Genomic DNA, 20,523 nt, shown 5'->3' on the forward strand with positions numbered 1-20,523 from the left:
CCCCATAATCTTAATTGAGAAACTTTATCACACACTTTGGATTATTGGCTGGGTAGAACCATCCTCCTGTAGGAGCTTTTTGACCATTTTTCTTCATGCACTGTTGAGCTGAATGCCACATCATCCCTCCCTCCCTGCAGGGCCCCTGGCCAGGTGCTCAGTGTTGGCTCCACTGACCATTCCAAGCGGACTGCACGGACCATCCCCGTGGGACCCTCGGACAGCGAGGGGTGCTACTGCTGTGGCCTGGCACCCCCTCAGCACCCACCCTGTGGTGGGGACGTGGGGACTGCACACAGAGACACACAGAGACAGTCATACGCAGACACTCCCCCACACACATACCCATACACCCCCCGACCAAACAATTTGTGATACTCTGTATCTAGCTGGAATTCCTATCCAAAAACATGCCACTGCACCCAGCACAGCAAGGTTCTTCAAAGCTAAAATCCCAAGCAGTGCAGCTCACACAGGGCAAGTGCTGTGTCTGTTGAGCAGAGCAGAATGAACCAGGGCCGCCCTGGACAGTCAGGCTGGGCTGAGAGTTGCCAGCCCAGCTGCTCACACACACCAACACACAGTGAAACATCAGTTCTGACCCCATTGTCTTGCATCAGCAAAAGGCCTTACAATACAGTACTGCAGCACACCATCATGGTACTCGTTCCCGCCTGCCCCCCACACTTCTATTTCAAATTCTTGAAGAACCTAGTTCTACAAAAGGAGAGTGCTGTTTTATCCTTGATGCATGCCACAGCTCTGACCAAAGGAGGTGGAAATCAATCTCATTATTATTGCCCAACATTTAAGCTCACCTGACATAAGAGATCAGACAGCTCATTGTAATTCAATCCCTACCAATTCTCCCATGGATTAGAACAGCCCCAGGAAGTTGCATGCACTCTAGTGAAGCCCACTGTCATGAGAAGATTTTGAAACAGTCTAAAATAAAGCTTAACTATACTTTAGGAATAAAATTGTACAGTGTACTGGACAACATATAATCTAACAAACACTAGACAAAGACAGCTCAACTCCAGTTACCTATTTGTTTGCTATCTGTGGCGGTGCACAACTATCGCTTAAGTAATTTTATATTTCATCAAATAAAAAGGAAAGTTAAGACTAGGATGTTGTTGTGATACTTTGGTGACTGAATCTGACTTTCTTATCTTTGAAATTTGCCACCACTAATTTGCCTAAAAAAAAAAAAAAAAAAGCAAACGCAACACTACTACGAAGATAGTGCCAGAAGTGAGCTCTAGGCTTCCACAGGCAAAGCTCTGACCCAACCAAAACAATCCCTTTAACTACTGCCCAATCACACTGCAATGGGCTGCAGGGGACAGTCCTACCTATTCATTAAACCTACCGTGAAAGAAGAAAAGCTCAATTCTCCCTAGAGCTTATAAACTCATTTCAGTGGCTATTTTATTTAGGACACTGGAAAGTGACAGCAAAAAGTATTTTTAAGTTTCAAAATATTTCAATCATCACTGTAATCCAGAGGGGTCTAAAATAAATTTGAATACGAATTATATTTATCAAATTCTGTTTTTAACAGCACTTAGAGGCATCAGAAGTTGCTTTTGTCAGTCTTAACTTCATTACACTGTTGACCACACAGTCATTTGATCCTATATAACAACAGAGAACTGTCATATGACCAAAAATTTTGGCTTAATTCACAGCTTAAACTTTGATAAAAAAATGACAAAATAGACTGTTCTGTTGGTCTCCGTTCAACTTGAGCAGATTTTCTACATTCCAGTGCTAGATGAATCCAAACATGTCCTACCTATTCCAAGGTAATACACAATTTGGCAAGATCCTGCAAAAATAATTGCCTTAACAAATGTGGTTTAGGAAGGCAATATTGAAATATTAGACACAAGTGAGGAAAGCAAAATTACATGCACAAAGCACTTACCAGCAGTCTAGCCAGGCCAGGAAAACAATTGTGCAGTTTATCAATTTAGTCATCTTTGAGACATTACCATTTCTTGTAAACCCTGCATGTTTTTTAAAAAGACATGTTAGATATCAAAAGCATTACTATCACTTCTATTTTTCTGAAAGTTACTGTAAAGACACATTTTCCTCTTTCAGTTAGAACTTCAAAAAGATACTTATTTAACCCAACAGGCAGAAGGAACCACACTGAAGACTATCAGTCATTCCTGGATGACCTCTGTAGCCAGTTACATTACTTGCTTATGCTCGGTGCCTGGCAAGACTTCTGTATTTGTGTCCATTTCTGTGAGCATTACTAATTTAAACTGCTCTTCGCATTCTAATTCACTACACAAAATATGCATCTACACGAGGCAATCAATTATATAACCTAGCTTCACTAACAATCTGCATTTTCCAAAGGAATAAATTCTGAATGATTGTTTAACTCAAACTTAAGTCAGTTATACATAAATCATTCTGTAAATATAAAATGTAAACAGTTAAAATACTTCTGTGATGAGCAGCACCATCTTACATGACTATTTAGTAAATGTTCTATATATCTCAATATATCTTTTGTTTAAAAAGTGTATTGAAGCCTGGAGCTTCGGTGATGAAAACTACTGAATATTTATGACTTAAAATGAACCATTGTTAAGATTTCTGCTACACTGATCTCATGGTGAAATGAAAGAGATAAATATTAATTTATACAGCACTACTTCTCCCTCCTTTGGATGGCATATATTGCTCATTAATGCAGTAGCTACAGAAATCCTGAGGTTCTCCTACCACTTAATGGTTTTTAGCAATCAGTATTTTTGGTGGAGAAAGAGTAGCTGAAGTTTTGCCCCTATTGCATTCATGTCATTCCCTCTTTGACCCAAAAAGCACTCGAAAAGCACTCGCCCTAGTAGACAAAACCAGTAAGAACCACAACTCCCAAGAATCACATCTTATACGAAAGTATAGCTACAGCATATTCAGTTTCCTTTTTGTCAGTCTAGACATCCTGGATACACTTTGTTTTGTGTGTACAAAAACAGGCTACAAGCTAAAAGTAAACAGTTTATTGGCATTGCAGTGCATTATTCATGAAGTATCCTTGGGTTTTATGGTGATCACAAGATTTGGCATGCCACAACTCTGCAGAAAACATCACATTACTTTGCTAGGCTGGGTATTTCTGCAGCTTTGAAGATATGCTTTGCTTTCTTATGTTCATAAACCCATTCACACAATGTTATTTTGCAAAGGATTTTTTTTCTCTAAAAAAACTTAGTAATTGTTGCTTTTGCTGAAGTATTATAGGCAAGTGGCCAAAATAAAAGAGGATTTTTTTCACTGCCAGCACCACAGTAGTATGCCCAAAACTACAGCTGGCTGCACTGAATTCTCTCCCCCTCCACCTAGACCACAGATGTATGACCAAGCATAAAACTCTGAAGGATATCATGAACAAAACATCTGGAATAAATTCTAATTAAAAAATTGAAAACCTATAAAATCTTAAATAATTCATTATATGGTAATGACCACAACATTAATATGTGCTTTGATAAAACAAATCTTACAAATTCAGTAAAAAAAGATCAGCAGCATAATAGTAAAGCAAATATGCAGATTTTAAAACCACAATAAAAATTATCAGGTTTAATATTTTACAGTTAATTACAGCAAAAAAGTGGCTGCTTTTAACACAACTTACAGTTTGAAATTACAGCACTTTATGATGAATTTCATGATTATTTTTGAAAAAACACTCAAAAATACCACCAAATTTTAAAAGTGCCCTATTAATGACTAAAAGGACCCCCCTCCCACCCCCCAAAAGACCAAGTAGTCATCTACAGCAACCCAGAGGTCCAGCTGAGGTTTCTAGACTGCTGTCTGTATCAGAGGCCAATGTTGGATCTGTTGACATTGAAGACACATCGTTGACAGATGATGATGAAGATGGATGTTGAGAGCCATTGATCATTGCTGCACCTGTGCTATGAGAAACAAAACAGCAAATCAGTTGCAGATACAGTTGCACAGTTCAGTACTTGCATTAGTCTGTCTTTTCCTAATGGCCATTACTTTTCCCTGTTTTGGCAAGTTGAAAGAGATGTGTCCCAATCCATTGTCAAAATAAATAAAACCCACAAGTCTTTAATGTGGGGTTTAATGGATGGTATGTCAAGAACCACAGAACTCACATGGCACAGACAGCTGCCAAATCACAGTAAATGCTTATGGTTGAAGGTTAAAAAAAAAATAAATCACAAAGACAGTAAGATAACATACCCTAGAAAATGTTGAGACCCTAAGCTAGAATGTATCTACATATTTTGATAAAGAAAGAAGGGGCTTGGGGTTTTTTTCCCCTCCCCTTGGGGCTGGGAATAGCTGGTGCCCAGCCACATCACATCCATTCAACCTCAGATATCCAGGGATTTCTCCAAGTCTGAACTTCAGTGAATCCCAAGCAGAGTGAGCAAGGGCAGTCCAACTTTTGTCACAAAGCTTTATCAAGAGTCAGTTAATGGGCACATTCTTCCAAGGCCAGTGAAAATTAAGTGCAAAGTACTTCACCATTTTCCAGCCTAGAAATCCTGTTTCAGTATTTCCAAGATCTAAGTAGTGGTTACATCTTATCTGAAACTGTACCAGCTACTCATTACACATCTAACCAAACTATAGCAATTGAGCACCAGTACATAACAGCATGTTTCTTGAGGACTGAAATGACACAGAGACAATAATAGAGGGATTTAGCAGACTAATAAAGAGATGTCAGCCCCCTATATTCCACTCAAATATACAATACCTCAAAGAGAATTCAAGAGGTTTGGTGATTTAAGAGCCATATTTTTGAGTTACTTTTGGATGTCTTGAACAGCTTTACTCCCTCCTGCCCTACAACTCATGGAGCTTTGTACTGTGCTTTTAATGTAACCAACCTAAAGGGGCTGGTTGGCCGCGTATAACCCCATTCTTGGTTCTCTCCTCCAGGTCCATGACTTCCTTGTATATCAACTCTGAAAATGCAGAGAAGGGAAGGCAAAAAATGAATTTGCAACCCCAAGAATTTGCAACACATCTCCTGTTAAGATGTACATTTAAATTTCACAGGTTTATTACTGTTCAGAATTAGTTTTGAACGACAGGTTGTAGCCTACACAGCAACTGGAAAGTGATATAAAAATGTACAGTTCTTTTCTGTTGGAGTTACAGTGGCCTAGCACTCTTGAGAACACATTGACATTGCTCTAAGGTTCTTTCATCCAGGTTGCTTTGGGACCTGAGGTTAAACTGAGTCTTAAGGCTCGCTCAGTTTTTATCATTGGTTTCTTTGGTACAGATAAACTCAATCAGCTGTCTTTAAAGGAAGAGCTAAGAACAAGCCCAGACAGCATTGCCATAACTCCAATGCACATTTGCCACTAAATTTCCTCAGCAACAACGTGTAAAAGTCCAGATCACCATGAAATGGAGCATAATGTTAGCATATAAGAATTATAATTTCAAGGGCTATGGGAATCTCAAAAGTAAACACCATATTGCTTGAAATACCCTCAGCACATCTGCTTCAAAAGGGAAATAACTTTGCTTGGAATGAGGACGGTAGGAGAATTTCCACAATTCTCCTCATCTCTGCCTTTACAATTAAAACTCAATTTTTAACAGAAGGTAAACTAGAAGTGTGATAGTACTAAATTTTACAGATTTGTGCCCATTATTAGCCAACACAATGAAACTGTCAAAAATTATTCATAAAATATTTTCCCTTCTTCTTTTTCCTCTGAGGATATAAAGGTTATACAGGTCTAATATCCCTTCCTAAACTTTTTCAGTACAAATTATTAGATTGCTCAATGTACTAAACTCTTGCTTAAATGCAACCTTTATAGCCTGCACAGCAATCTGGACTTTTTTCTTAGCACTAGAATCTCTGCAATAATAGAAGCAATTTCAAAATGAAGCACAAGCTTTACAGGTTACAAGGATGTTCCCCTTATACTTACCATTTTGTACCTCGTATATATGACCAGGACATATAGATACTAAACCAGTACTGAACACTAAAGATCATGCTCTTGGAGGTATGAGTCTTATACTACAATCCATTCCAAACCTCAAGCCCAGCTACTTTCTCAGGATCTCACAGCTGATAACCATCAGCATCTCCCACACCAGCTTTAACCTCGCTATCTCGTAAATTACTCACACTCCTTATGGCTTCTTCTTACAAGTCCTCTGCTTGATTTTAAAAGAGCAGTTATTGCTACAGTGCTCTTCATTTGAGAACTAGTCCTTCTAATTCAGACTTATTTTGCTCAAACTCCTGCATCTTTTTCAGTTTTAGCTGTTGGTCCAGAAGAGTTACCCTCCCTAAAAATGCTGTCCTATGGTTTGCAAAAGGTGACTGCAATGAACAGGTCTTTAGTTCTCTACAAAGGTTCAGCACCGCCAAAGGAAAATTTTTGTGTGTCCCAATAATCAAGAAGTTGTGAAGCACTGATCTACTTCCTTGCCATTCCAAGCAGGTAAAGTAAATACTACTAGGTTGCTCAGAAGCACCTCAGTGTAATCACTGGGGCCCAGCCTACTCCCAAAAGCCTTATTTTACCTTAAATGCCCTTCTTACCTTTCCATTCTTCTATCGTGTGCTCCCTCTCATCTAACTGCTTATCTGGTATCTTTGGTGGAGGCTGGAAAACAAAACTCATCATAGAGCAATCAAAAGGGATACAAAACCAGTATAAATGGAAAATTAAATTAACCACTCAAAACATTAACCTATTTTTAAAATACCATATTTACATGATCATATATTTCACTCAGACTTGGCCTATTTTCTAGATGCTACTGCTTTAATGTTCTTCTGAATAAAAAATTTGCTTACCTTACTGTAATAATTAAAATAGAAACCGAGTATGGTAATAGAATAGAAAAATGGTCTGGTAAAAGAGCTCCAAAGTGCAGTCTCCAGCACAAGCAGCCAATTTTAGCTACTTACTGTTAATTACTACATTTGCCATCTAACTATTACAGATCATCAGAATTCTAATTGCTCCACTTACAATCAGGCATCTTTTTCTATTCTTAGTGGCAATCACCAACCACCTTTCTTTTTTAAAAAATGATGCTTTTCTCATAAAATGATATTGTCCCAAAACTAATTTTTTAAGAAAAAATTTCAACTAATCCCTTTGCTCATTAGTGTTAACAATTGAAAACTCAAGATCTTGTATTCTGATTTTGCTGGAACAATAATTTCTAGTTTAAGAGGACAACCAACTATTACAACTAATGAAAATTTTTCTCTTGCCCAGGAATAAATACCTCAGAACCCCATCAAGGGCAATCAAACCACACCGAAGCAAGTGAAGCTCAATAAATTAGAACCCTATATAAAAGATTTCAGATGCATTACTACATGTTCAGATTATATGCAACTGTACAAACAACAGAGATCAGTACTTTAGTCTAAGCTTATTCTTAATGCTGTTTCTAATAAACACATCTATAGATGTCAATAAAAATAATTATGGCTCAGTTAAGCTTCTAGTGAAATGTGCAACAATCTTCTTTCAAGCAGCTCTATCAAGCATCACAACAAGATGGCTTTAGTACAGTACCTTCCTAAGCAGAGACCTAAAATAAGGACTTACAGCTTCTGCTTCTGATGGATCATACCAAACATTGATGTATGGGTGCTGCAGGGCTTCATCCACAGAGATTCTTTTAGAAGCATCTATAACCAGCATTTTTGATAACAAATCCCTTGCTTGACTTGCTGCAAAAATAAGATTTTCTGCTCAGACTAGTGCCATAGATAGAGCACATAACACAGTATTTCAAATCTCATAAAGAAGAGATCCAGAGTAAACAAATTCCAGTTAAATACTGATGCAACCCTCCCATAATGTGAGGTTTAGGAGAATGGGCCATTTGATGGGAAAAAAAATTGAAGAAAATTACACAGGTGGGAAAGGGGTTGGATATGTTTCACTGTACATTTTCAGCATACAGTGTCCCTTGGTGTGACATCCTTACATGAAACAGCTCAGCTGGCAGTGCAGCCTTGTCTGGCAACAGGCAAGCACCTATTACCCCCCCTCTGTCATGTACTGTTAGTCACAGAAAATACAGTGAGTAGGTGACTTAAAACCAGTAAGCTTCTGAAATAACTACAGGATATCTATATATTATGAATACAAACTCCTTATATGCGTCCCTAGAGAACAAAGATCTACTCTGCCTACACAACTTCTATTCCAACCTCCCCCAGCTTTTCTCTAAATCATGTTGGCATCTGTCACTGAGAAGAATATAGGTATTTACTTCTCTTTATAAAGACAGCTCCAAGAATAGCAGCTGTTTCACGAAAATATATAAGTGGAGGCAAGCATATGCCAGCACATTCATCCATTCTCATGATATAAATCTTATATACTTAAATCTTTAATGGGGTGATTTTATAGTGAACAAAACCAAGACATTTCTGTTCAGTATATCACAGTTTTAAAACTTTTAAAATATACAACACACAGAAGATAGACCTTACCTTTAAGTTTATTGTGTTCAGAGTCAGCAGGAAAAAGGACATCTGGAAAGAGTTTTTCAAAACTATATCCAGCATATTTAGGTCTGTTCTCCACATAAGTTCGGACTGTAGGCTGCAATTTCTTCATAAATTCGGGGCATGGTGTTCCTAGCTGCTCTATAACTTTATTCCATTGATCAATATCTAAGGTTATGCAGCTAAGAAAAACACTGTGCCTGATTTTCAGCTAGAAAGTTATATTAAAACCACATGAAATAACCAACAGAGAACATACAGAAAATGATAATAAAATATCAAGTTTATCATCACAAATTAGGACTATCCTCTTAGAGAAAACAGTGAAACAAAGCAAGACTATGGTAGCGTAGTCAAGGCAATGTGAATTTTACTAAAATAATAATTAACTAGAAAAGGATATACTTCTGAGAAACAGAATATTAAAAGACTCACACAATGTATTAAATGAATTTAAATTAAGGCCTCGTTTGGATTCTGGAGAAGAACTCTCACTTCCTGGTCTGAACACACATTCACAGTAGTGGAGCTACTACACATCACCAAGGCACTCGTGACAATTACCCCAGGTAGGTGCTTTGTCCTTTGTTCTCATCTCGATACCTCACCCCAATCTGGGGCAACCTCTTACTAAGGATATGCAACACTGACCACCAGTGGGCACACAAAGGATGAAGTCTGGGCCCACACAGGTCAATGACAATACTGTCAAAGACTTGAATGAAGAAGTTAAAGAGTTTCAAGGATGTATAAGGAACATCTTAACTGAAAAGTCTGCACACCGTAAAGGGAGATTGACCAGTTCACGGCAGAAGAATTTAATACATGTTACTGAACAAAAAAAGTAACATTTGTCTCGAGAATTCCTAGTTGCAGATGGTTAGATACTGGAAGAGAGCTCATATAACATTTTATATACCCTTATCTCATTCATATATTCTCCTCAATTTTATTTTCAGCTGCCATCAAAGACTGGATACCGGGCCACCTAAATCTTCCATGGGTTGTAGCAGGGCTTCTCTTCTGTTCTTAAAACTTAATAACAGATCTTTATATAAGGATTTTCAAGCTCTACAGAGTTTTAGTACAGGCCTTGACAAAAAAAGTATTTACACTGTATGGCATTGAGTGTAAATTGAAAAGCCATGCTAGCAAACCAGATGCATAAAGCAAAGCATGGTGCAGCTCATGCAATGACAGAGCTGTGTGAAAGTAAAGATGCCCTTGATCTCCTCACTGTGTCTCAAAATCTTGACCCCATCTCCACCCCTAAATGGTACTTAACAATTTTTAAACAGTAACCTGCAGCAAAAGCAGGAAATATTTCTGATGGCATCTAAAAAACTTGGTCTGTAAGTACTAGTAAAACAAATAAGATGTCAAACACCAATTATTTCCATTAATTTTAGGGATGATCCAGAGGTTTCAGTTCTGTTCGTTTGGAGTGGACTCTTTGTCTGAAATAGTGTTCACAGGACAACCCATATAGACACCACCAAGCCATTCATAGAATAGAAAGACAGAAATGCCAGGTATTTCTGAAAGCTATTTGCAGGATCATTTCTGCATATATAAATAAAATATAAAAAATATAAAATTCCAGCGTGTAACTAATGAAGATGATCAGGAATTTTTTGTGAACATTTTCTTTAAAATGCAAAGAATAATAACTGCTAACACACTCAGATACTAAACAAGATTAGTAAGTTATTACATAAAAATAACCTCCAAAGTAAAAACCAATGCATGTGAACCAGTAAAACACCACCTAAAAATAAAGAAATAAATAAATTTGTCTTAAATGTGACGACATTCAAAAGCAATGATAGGCACTATATTAAACTGGAAAAAGAACAGAGAGGAAAAAAAAGAAAAAGGAAAAATTAAAAATAAGTCTGTTTGCCAAAGTGGTATATAATGAACTTGCACTTTGAAAAGGCAGTTGAAAACCAGTATTTTAAAAATTAGAACTACCTTAATCTGGAACTATATAGCTGCAGTATCTTTTGACCTTTTACAACTACATCCTAGGCCAAAGGTAAGGATACGATCTGTACCAGGAAATAAAACACCACCTTTGATCATTTCTCCCATGATGCACCCAACTGACCAAATGTCAACTGAAAACAAAATGCAATGATATTAACATAAAAGATAGTTATTAAAATAAAAGAAATAAAAATATTCAGACACACACATACACATGAAGTGACTATAAAAAGCATGTGTAATGTAATGAGTGAAGGTGAATGTATGCTAACTACAGGACCAGCAGAGACTATGTCCTACTGCTAGGTGCAGCCTGAATATAAATGAAGTTCTTTTTTTTTTAATAAGTGTATCACAAGAAAAATCCATGTTCATTTAATAAAAAAAAAATAAAATTGTACAATATGCATCTTCATGACACAACATCAATAAAAAGGTTAATCACTTCCTAACTAATTCAACCTGCTGCAGCAGCACAAGGATACAGTCCCTTCCTGGAAAGAGGATTTTGTGGCAAACCATTTCGCCCATAATGCACCCCACAGACCATAAATCCACTATGTTTGTAGCACAAAAAGAAGGAAAAGCAAAGCAAACGGTCATTTAAAATTAAAAGAAGCATAACATGACTGCATCCTATAAACTGCAGAGACAGCACAGGAAGAAGAGCAAATCTTTGTATTAATCAATGAAAACACTTTAAAATACACCATGTGTAAGGATTAGCTTTTAACTGTCTCAAATACAAGGCAGAAAAACATCCTTTTGTTTAATATAGTGCTAGAGCAAGAGCTTGAGCAGAGAGAGAGAGAGACACACACATGAAGCAGAGTAAGGCCCTTCTCCAAGCTCTGAAGCTTGCAAAGCTACCTCTGCCAAGAGACCAGATTCAAGCACCAAAGACAGCTTGATTTCTTGAAAGTAATTCCACTGTAGTTGTATGAATAATTCTAAAAGCAGCAAAGTAAATTGACCTGTAAAAATATTGCCTATTGAAACAGTTCATGCTTTTTAGAAGAATTAATTAGGTATTACATAGAATTAAAATTTGACGTCAAGTATTTCCTAAAAGTCAGATTACCATGCATCTCTCTCTCACTTTAAATAAAAAGCAAACAGAATCAGTAAAAGATCACTTAGAATTTTAGAGGATCAGTTAATGACAATGTTAGTATGCTCCTAGAAGATTTTCAGTTGAAATCATTTGTTTAAAGATATTTCTCCAGTTATGCTGAAATAACATCTTATACAAAAGAAAAACTCAAAAGCAATTTTTTTAAATGAAATATGCATTTTCTACATTACCTTAAAATAAATTACTCAAAAGACATACTTAGAGATGCACAAGTTTACTTTGTACAGGTATGCCAATTTCTTTTGCAGTTGCTTTCAGAGGTACTGTTAACTCTGTATGCACAAGTTTTCTTGAAGTCATAATAATTATATAATTATGAATACTTTTATATAAAACATAACACTGCAATTTCAATTAAGCAGGTAAGAAGGGGATTTAAATGAGAACAACTGTATACTAAGAATCACATGTAAATGTTCTGAAGGAGCTCAACAATGTCAAGCAAACAATGTTGCTTCTCACTGAAAATATTCCTTCTCCCTCATTTACAAGTTCCTCTAAAATAGTATCTCAATCATATGACAGGAGATCTTAGTTGTGCATATTAATAGGTCAAAATTAAGGGCCTGGTTCATTTAAAAATGATTGTCAACATTTTATGATTAGTGCTGTTTTTCCTTTAAAAACCCTTTCCAAATATTTAAGTACATATTATTTGGCTCAGAGACCCAAAGATTTGAAGTCAAATTTTGCATTTGACTTTTTAAATAAAATTCTGAAGGTTGACTTTTTCACCCACAAATCAATCTTCTGCCAGCCCAACCCAAAATATACCCAAATCTGTTGTAATCAGTTTGTGTCCAACACAATAAAGTTACCAAAATTGAGATGTTTTGGGGTGTTCTGATTTGCTGTTTTCATTAAATCAAGAAGTCTCTAACTTTTTTTATGAAGCTAAACTAATTTGTACACTGAGGACTGCTCCTGTGAATACTTCTATAGAAGACCAAGTAAAATGAGTAAAATCTCATTAAAGATTTGAAAATATTTTTAGAAATCTAATGCTGCCATAAGGAGTCCATTGTACTCTTAATAACCCTGTTTGAAGTGAACTGTTTTCTATAACTCTAGGAGGAAAAAAACCATGTGAAAATTAAGTTCAAACCCAATGTACATAATAGGAAACTTAAAAGTAGTTGTTTCAAAGGGTTTAGGGCTTTCCTTGCTTGTCAGTGCTTCCTTTCTGATAATCATGCACATAAGTGTGCATAAATCTAAATACGTTAAGGTACATGTGCATGAACAGTTTTGGTGTCCTTCAGTCCTTGAGTTTCATTTCTTGATTTTGCAAGGATTGGTTTCTCAATATGAAATACCCAAATCTCTTTCAGTATGTGCAGAGGTGAATTCTATATAATCAGTTTGGCATCTTTGCGAGTTTTAAAACAAATATTTTGGATGCGTGTAACAAAAGAACACTACTCTCAGTCATCAAAATATAAATTGCAATCCTCTCACATCAGTTCAGCAGGGTGCTGAAACTGCCAGATGACCCTGCAACCATTAGTTAACCATCAATTTTCAATATTTAACTCTATATTAAATAAGTTAACAGTTAATTTAACTGTTGGTTTAAGGGGCTATAAGAGGCATCCATACTAACAGGTTTAAGCCTCTGGGCAGCCCATGGTTTTTATTCTAAGTGCATCCTTGATACCTGTCTCCTAGTCATGGGAGCTCCACAAACTCCTCAGGCAGTGACTGAGAAGAATAACAGCCTATGCAAACAGTGTAAATGGTCTTTTAATGAGAACAGTACATGTGGAAATGCAGACTGTCTTCAGACTCAGTCCATAGATTTACTTTTACATTCTCCAGAAGTGTCTGTCTAATTTCAATGACCATGTATTTGGCTGTGTGAAGACATGACAGTTCTTCAAATGAAAGTAAACTATTATTTATGTTCTGCTGCACAAACAAGTCCTGTGTCCTTAGGAACAGGATTGTCACTATCATGACAGGATACTCTGGAACACAATCTATTTAACACTAACAATAACCTAAGCAACATTTTAGTGGAAAGAATGTTTCACACTTCTGCAACTCCCAATTACTTACTATTTAAGAGAAAAATCTAAACTGGGCAAGCTAAATTAGAAAGCTTATGATTTTCATTGTATCAATTCCTCCTGTAAGGCAGCTGCATGACTCAATACTACAGTTTTGGGTACTTTTATCTAGTGCCCCTTAAATGGCCAATGTAAAGTCTTGTGGGAAAAAAAAAGACAAATTTGCAAACCTAAAAACTTTAGGAGTAAAAAAAATAACTTGCTGTACTCAACCTGTGACTTCTAAATCACAGGAAAAACAGCCAGCCATGGAGGCCACTTGAAGGAATGTACCTCCTCTCATTCATGTTAACGATCCAGACAGAAATAAAACCACAGCCTTGCAAAAATGATCTACTCTCACTCCTTTGAGCTGCCTTCTTTCATTGTTAACACCATTCACACACAACCTGAAGTCATTGGTTGTGACTATGTAGTTGCAGTTGCCAGGCAGGTTTGCAGACTATATTAGGAATCCTGAAAGGCAGAGCAAGCCCCAGTTGTGTCAGTAATGTGAGGAGCCACACCTCACATCCCCAGGAGACAGCTCACCAAGCCTAAAGCAGCAGGGCATCTCAGCGCCTTGCTGGTGGATCAACAGAGGGTTTAAAATACCTCCAGTGACCTCTGGGCACTGTGCCTGCCTGAGCTGGAAACAAGGGAGCTGACTGGCCACAGTGACAGCAGATCAATGAAATGGCAGCAGAATCAGGGCTGCTACAACAGGAATGCAGGAATGACACATCAGTTTGTTTTCCCAACTGGCACTGGTTGTGTCATTGAGAAGGTGCAGTGTAGTTGATTGTGTGTTTCCCTCAAACGACACAGCCCTTCCTTATTTTCCTGCAGAAGACAGAGAGAGACAGACTGGCCACAGAGCAAGTATAAAGAGAAGGGAAATGTGTGCAAGCAGAGTGACAAAGTAAAATTTCCTTGGAATTTGTCATGGACCTCAAGGAATCTATGATGCTTCGTGACAGTACTCTCTGTATTCTTGTCTCAAGTATATTACTGACTTCAGCAACATTAAGAACTGAGTGCAACAGGTTTAAAGAACACGGGTTTTAATTAAAAGAAATGCCACAGTAGGTAGTCTCAGTTTGTTTGTTCCTCAGTAGCCTTTATGTTCCCTACATCCTAAAAGGCTATATGGAATGTAGTTATTTAATGTTCAATTTAGTACACACATCTACTGATGAATGTCAATTTACATCTTCACCAGGAATAAAGTCAGGTGAAGGTCTATCAAGGTACATGACATATCAAGGAAATATATTTCCAGTTCTTATGGATGTCACTTGTTATTTAAATTTTTAAATAAACAAGGCCCTCAATTTCTTCTCCTATTAAATGCAAACATTTTCTAATGGGTTGAGCTGAATAAACAATTGGTGTATCCAAAATCTGCATTTTGATCAAAAGACTAATTTATAAAATTTCTACAGCTTGAAAAAAACATTAACATGTAAAATGTGGTGTGCCAAACAAAAAAAAAAAATAAAGCTATGCCAAAGAAAGACTATATTTGCTGACCGTTTTCTTTGTATCCCATCCCTAGGATGACCTCTGGTGCTCTGTAGTAACGAGTCACTACATAAGGCGTCATCATAAAACTAGTTCCTGCAGTTCTGGCCAGTCCAAAGTCAAGAATCTTCAAAGTGCAGTCTGACTTTACTACTATATTACTGGGCTTTAAATCCTTTAAAAAGAAACATCATATATGACTGCTAAGACAAGCACAAAGTACTCTGTGGTTCACATTTTAAAAATATAATTACTGCTAACATTATACCCCACACATACAACTTGGTTATTGCTATAACTGCAGGTTTTTTTCCCCTTGCATTAATTCATGTGCATTCAGCAGACTACAGAACTAATTCCTTTATTGTGCTTGTAGATTTATATAGCAATTAGAGAAGGAAAATACAACCAGCATTACAAGATATGTTAGCAATGTCTGAAATAAATTGAGGTTAGTAAGAAGTGTTAGCTCTGAGGAAAGGTCTAGAAACTGCTCACTGGAACAGTGATTATTACTATGATGCAGAACACAAGTAACATAACAATTGCTGAAATCATTTGATGTAATAATCATCTTGATACAAAAATTATTAGAATTATAATATGAATGTAAAAAGTAAAAGGTTTATTTGCTAGTTGAGGTTACATTACCTCTTTCGAATCAATGTTTCTCTGAACAGGAAGGAAATCCCCATGCCCACATAGTTTTAGTTTCCCATTTAGGATTTGGTTTTATACTAATTTTGGCAACCAAACCTAAAAAGGCACCACTGAAAAACTGCCAAGAATTAACACAATCATTATATTGCAGTGAAAAATATAGAGTGGAGCACTGATATAGCTTCAGATCATCTTAGTTAGAAATACAGTAACTATTCTTTTCATTTGAATCCTATTGACAAGTGGCTTTACAACATCTGTTTATACGGACATTACACTGGCATACTCCATCATCATATCAGGAGGATCTTACACACATCTGAATGTCACAGAGCAAATATTACAAACAGAGTAACTTCTGAATAACTTTACAATCATAAAATGATTCACAGCACACAGGCCAACACAGATAAGACTTAGATCCTTCCTGCCTACACTCTACTGGATTAATGAGAGAAAAACCTGAGACACGGCAGAGGACTCCAGCATTTGAGCTGCAGGCATTTGATAAGTAGCAATATCTGTCACTGTTTTACAGAGACTTAAAATTGGCTATCTGCAAGATTTATGTAGTTTCAGCAATCTCCTCACAAAGCTAAGAAAACTGCATTAAAGAGAGAGGAAACCACAAAAAAGAGTTTCAGAACAACAGAATTTTAGTGAGCAATTAAAAGTCTTGCATACATACATATTCATACATGCGCTTCCAAAACACTTGCACAAGGACTCTGCAGACAACCTTGGCTTAAAACATTCTCACACACCACAAATTAATTCAAGTTCTACAAGGCATTCCAGTCATTTTAATACGTATGTTTCAGATTCTGCTACAGTCTTGTTTATTATCATCTTTATTTTTGCACAATTCTATTATTTTCAGGATGTTCATTGCAAAATCCCAGGTGCATGCTTATGGTATTAACTATACTCATCCTCCTCAAAGCTGCAGGATTAACACTCAAAATGTTAAAAGATCTTCCCTTTGCACGAGAAAAATCACTACGAGGACAAAATGCAAAAGCTGCCCCTCCTTAATTTCTGAACACCATGTAGCTGTCATGAAGCCTAGGATCAAAATGATGAAGGCCAGACTTGACTTAACACTGCATTCAAATTCATGCAGAACCCACATCTCTTATGTTTTAAATAAACACAAACTCAAAACTTCCTTTAAGAGTGATCAAGTTAATTAGGCCGTATAAATATATCCAGAACCTATAGCAGATGTGTCATTGAACCTTAAAAATGTAAAATGTCAGTGCTTAGAAAACAGATTTTTCATAGCTGTATCCCCATTAACCAGACAGGGAGACAGGGACATCTCTGGAGGGTAATTCATGGCTTCTTTGGGCTTTTCCCTTATTAACAAAAGATTTGTGAAGGGCTTCCATAATTGGGCCCCTTTCTTAAGTACTCAAAATCAGGCAGAATTCCATGTTTCAGAGCTCCCATGCAAGACTAATGAGACATTCTGTGTCCCTCAGCAAGTCAGCGAGGCACAACTCTGAAACGCTGATCATTCATCCCCCTGAGATTATGAAACAGAAGTGAACGTGTACTTCTACACTGGCTGGAAACTGCCTCTCTGCAAAATGTTTGCCAACGTCTGTTAAAATCAGTGTAAAGTTACAGTCAAATCTTTACAGAGATTAAATTTTTACCCACTGATGTGGCACCTAAATATACCCCCTACAACTTTTCCAGGGGAAATTGACTGAAACTCGCTTTGCGTTTGATCTCTGCTTCATTCCGTGCCTCTAGTTCACTAGGAAAAAAACACCTATTTCTATGGCAAGTACTATCCAGTGCTATAAGACACATACACAGATTGCTGTGGTTTCAGTCATGCAGCAAGGTTTGAAAAAGTTACTGAGATGCTGAGAGTCCCACAGCTGTGTTAGAAGCTTAAGAACCCAGTTAAAAAACATGTGAAACTACCAACACCAAAAAAGCTTAAAGCTTTAGAGAATGCTAAAGTAGTATACTAGATTTGTAGCCAGAATGCTCCACAGGCAGCCACAGTAGTGCAGGCTATGTTTAAGGAGTTTCAACCAAGTAATTATCTTTGAACTTTAAGGACAGTGGTGCTGAGAGCCCAAAAGAGGGATATAGAGTTACTGCTGCAACCACATGGTCCACGGAACATATGTCTCTTTTCAAGCATGCCCTCCTTGACTTCCAAGGTTTTGTTTAACTTGTTCCACAGAGAAACAGAATTTTGATACTTTACACCTTGAAGTGTAAAGGCACAAGGCACACAGTGGGTAATGTTTTGCCTGAATGTACTTAATCTTCTAACAAAGTCTGAGAAGAAGCTGTCAGCTGAAAATCTACCAGGAAGACATGCAAGTGAAATGTATCTGCACATGTCCTTCAAAAGCATTCATGCATACGCATGGTACTATTTACATAGCAATTGTACCTGTAGTCTCTTTGGCATCATTTATCCCTGAGCAATATGAAGCATTTCAAAGACTTAACCTGTGTTTACAGAGGCAGGAATTCTATCCTCAAAGCAATCTTTACTCCTGCCCAACAGCTACTTGAGTAGTGACTCCTTTTCTATAAATGTACAAATTTCTGTGACTTCTATAGGATCAACGTTCACTTTGCAGAAGTAAAAACCATTCTGAAAACAAGCACTGTTTCAGAAGGTCCCTTGTGCCTGCACTAAGATCCACAGAGAGATATTCATACATTACCTACTCTGGGATGTCCATACAATATGCCATTTTTCCAAATCTAAAAAAGACCTAGGAAAACCCATAGCAATTAACTTGCATACCTAAGTATTGAGGAGACCAGGAAATGTGAAGCTGCATACAAAACAGTTATTTCAAACCCAAAGGCACATGCATTAGGACACAAAGGGCTGCATAATCTCAGTCATATGCAACATAATACCCCAACACTGGTAAGTGAAGCAACCTTGTTTTCCCTAGCATTCCCATAATAATGCAAGAAGTCCACTGATTTGTCTCAATGCCAAGTGCAGACCAAGCAGCACCAGGTACAATGTCTGGTTGTAGGTGATGCTTTTCCCTACTCTTCCTCACCCATCTCTTTCAACACAGCAGTTCAGGGAAATCGCATGCAAGAAGCTTCACCTCTGCTCCCTGAGCTCCTCACTGGAATGAAGCAGTTGATGAGTACTAGAACTAGCTGAGCAAAAGGAAGCAGTGTTTGGCCACTCAAACTGTATTTTCTATTCAAACAATTGTCCCTGTTCCCTTGGGAGAAAAGCAGCAAACTGAACAGGCATGTCAGACTGCCAGATCCAGCCTGCAGGCCATTCAACATCCCACTCACAGTGTGGTGAACCACTGACCTGGACAAGCAATTGGACAGCAATTCCTGTGGTGTTGCCTATGGCAATCACAAAATTGCTGTGTTTATCATCCATGAGGAAGACGATATGATAATGATTGAAACTAACCCACACGACTAAGTTTAATGAAATCTTCTGCATCCCTTCAGAATGGAAAACTTCTCAAACCCTCTAAAAAAGTAACAATAAAAATGTAGTACTGTAGAAATACAAGCTTACCATTTCCCAAACTAACAATTTCAAACTATTTAAAAAAGTTGTAACTAGACAATCTCAAGCAATTTTTACACTACATACAAATGTATATAGGATGTTTAACTTGAGCGGGCAATCTTAAATTCAAAATTTCTTGACTGGATTGTAACATAGATGCCATTTAAAAAGCAGTAGTCAGTTTTGCCTGTGGGCAGTCTGAGTAAATGCTTTGTGACAGACAGGTGTAATGCAAGCTCCACTTACAGGTCTTTATCATCTGTTTGTATCATGATTTCAGGTACTTATTCATTACTCTGCTAGTTCAAGATGAGAAATAAAATTGGCAGTTCCTTCTAAAGATGAGATTTCAGGTTTGGTTACCAAAACAATAAAGGCAGAGATGCTTTCAGATATTCTTTCCTGCCATGACTACTAAAATAGAACATTATACAGAGGAGGTAATGTAACTCACTGCAAAAATCTTTTATTTGCTCTGTGCAGATTATCATCAAATCATTCAAACACTCAAAAGGTTCATTCCAGAATCACCCTGCAAAATGGTAAGTGTGATTTCCTTTCAGCTTTCTCTCTCTGCCTATGGGACAGGCTATGAATCACCTTTTGTGATCCTATTTCTGATTTTTTTTTATCTTTTAAATACTCAAAGCAAAACCAGGTGCAATGTAAATTACACACAGTTTAGTTCACTTACCCTATGAATAATTCCAGCTGAATGAAGATGTTTGATACCACACAGCATTTGATAAAGAAGATAGGACATTCGTTCATGGTCTAGCTCCATCTGAATCACTTGGCAGAGATTTGCATCCATGAGCTCCATCACAATGTAGCTTATGAAGAAAAAAAATAATCAGATAATACGGCTATTCTATTGTATTTTTTCTCTTGCTCATCCTTTGGCATGAATATTTTGAAAATAAATTCTCAGATTTAGTTCAAATTAGACTTACACATCTTGAAATTCTTCCAGGGATTTTTGTGGTGTGAACACATTCAGTAGGCCGATTATCTGTCAGAAGGGGGAGAGGAAGTGTAATTGCACCACAGAAATAGCAAAGATGCAGCCAACTTTTGAAAACTGGTAACTATTACT

General features: G+C 37.1%; 1 protein-coding gene across 4 annotated transcripts in view; it reads right to left on the reverse strand.

Moving 5' to 3' along the window:
• Positions 1–3,014: 3,014 nt before the first annotated feature.
• The window catches only part of MAPK8 (mitogen-activated protein kinase 8), a 42,416-nt gene continuing 24,907 nt past the window's right edge, over positions 3,015–20,523 (reverse strand). For 2 of the 4 annotated variants that reach the window (XM_051800160.1, XM_051800162.1), the window contains exons 4-12: positions 20,381–20,439; positions 20,122–20,260; positions 15,236–15,401; positions 10,579–10,650; positions 8,516–8,698; positions 7,620–7,744; positions 6,593–6,656; positions 4,905–4,982; positions 3,015–3,948 (exon numbers count right to left, since the gene is read on the reverse strand). In XM_051800160.1, the coding sequence (XP_051656120.1) occupies positions 3,803–3,948; positions 4,905–4,982; positions 6,593–6,656; positions 7,620–7,744; positions 8,516–8,698; positions 10,579–10,650; positions 15,236–15,401; positions 20,122–20,260; positions 20,381–20,439 (1,032 nt within the window). In that variant the 3' untranslated portion in view covers positions 3,015–3,802. Of the gene's footprint in view, positions 3,954–4,904; positions 4,983–6,592; positions 6,657–7,619; positions 7,745–8,515; positions 8,699–10,578; positions 10,651–11,004; positions 11,077–15,235; positions 15,402–20,121; positions 20,261–20,380; positions 20,440–20,523 lie in introns of all 4 variants that reach the window. The other 2 variants (XM_051800163.1, XM_051800159.1) reach the window with 2 other exon arrangements.

Source organism: Manacus candei, unplaced genomic scaffold, assembly GCF_025592945.1.
Source record: "Manacus candei isolate 608988 ecotype Guabito, Panama unplaced genomic scaffold, ASM2559294v1 h1tg000050l, whole genome shotgun sequence".
Taxonomy (NCBI): domain Eukaryota; kingdom Metazoa; phylum Chordata; class Aves; order Passeriformes; family Pipridae; genus Manacus; species Manacus candei.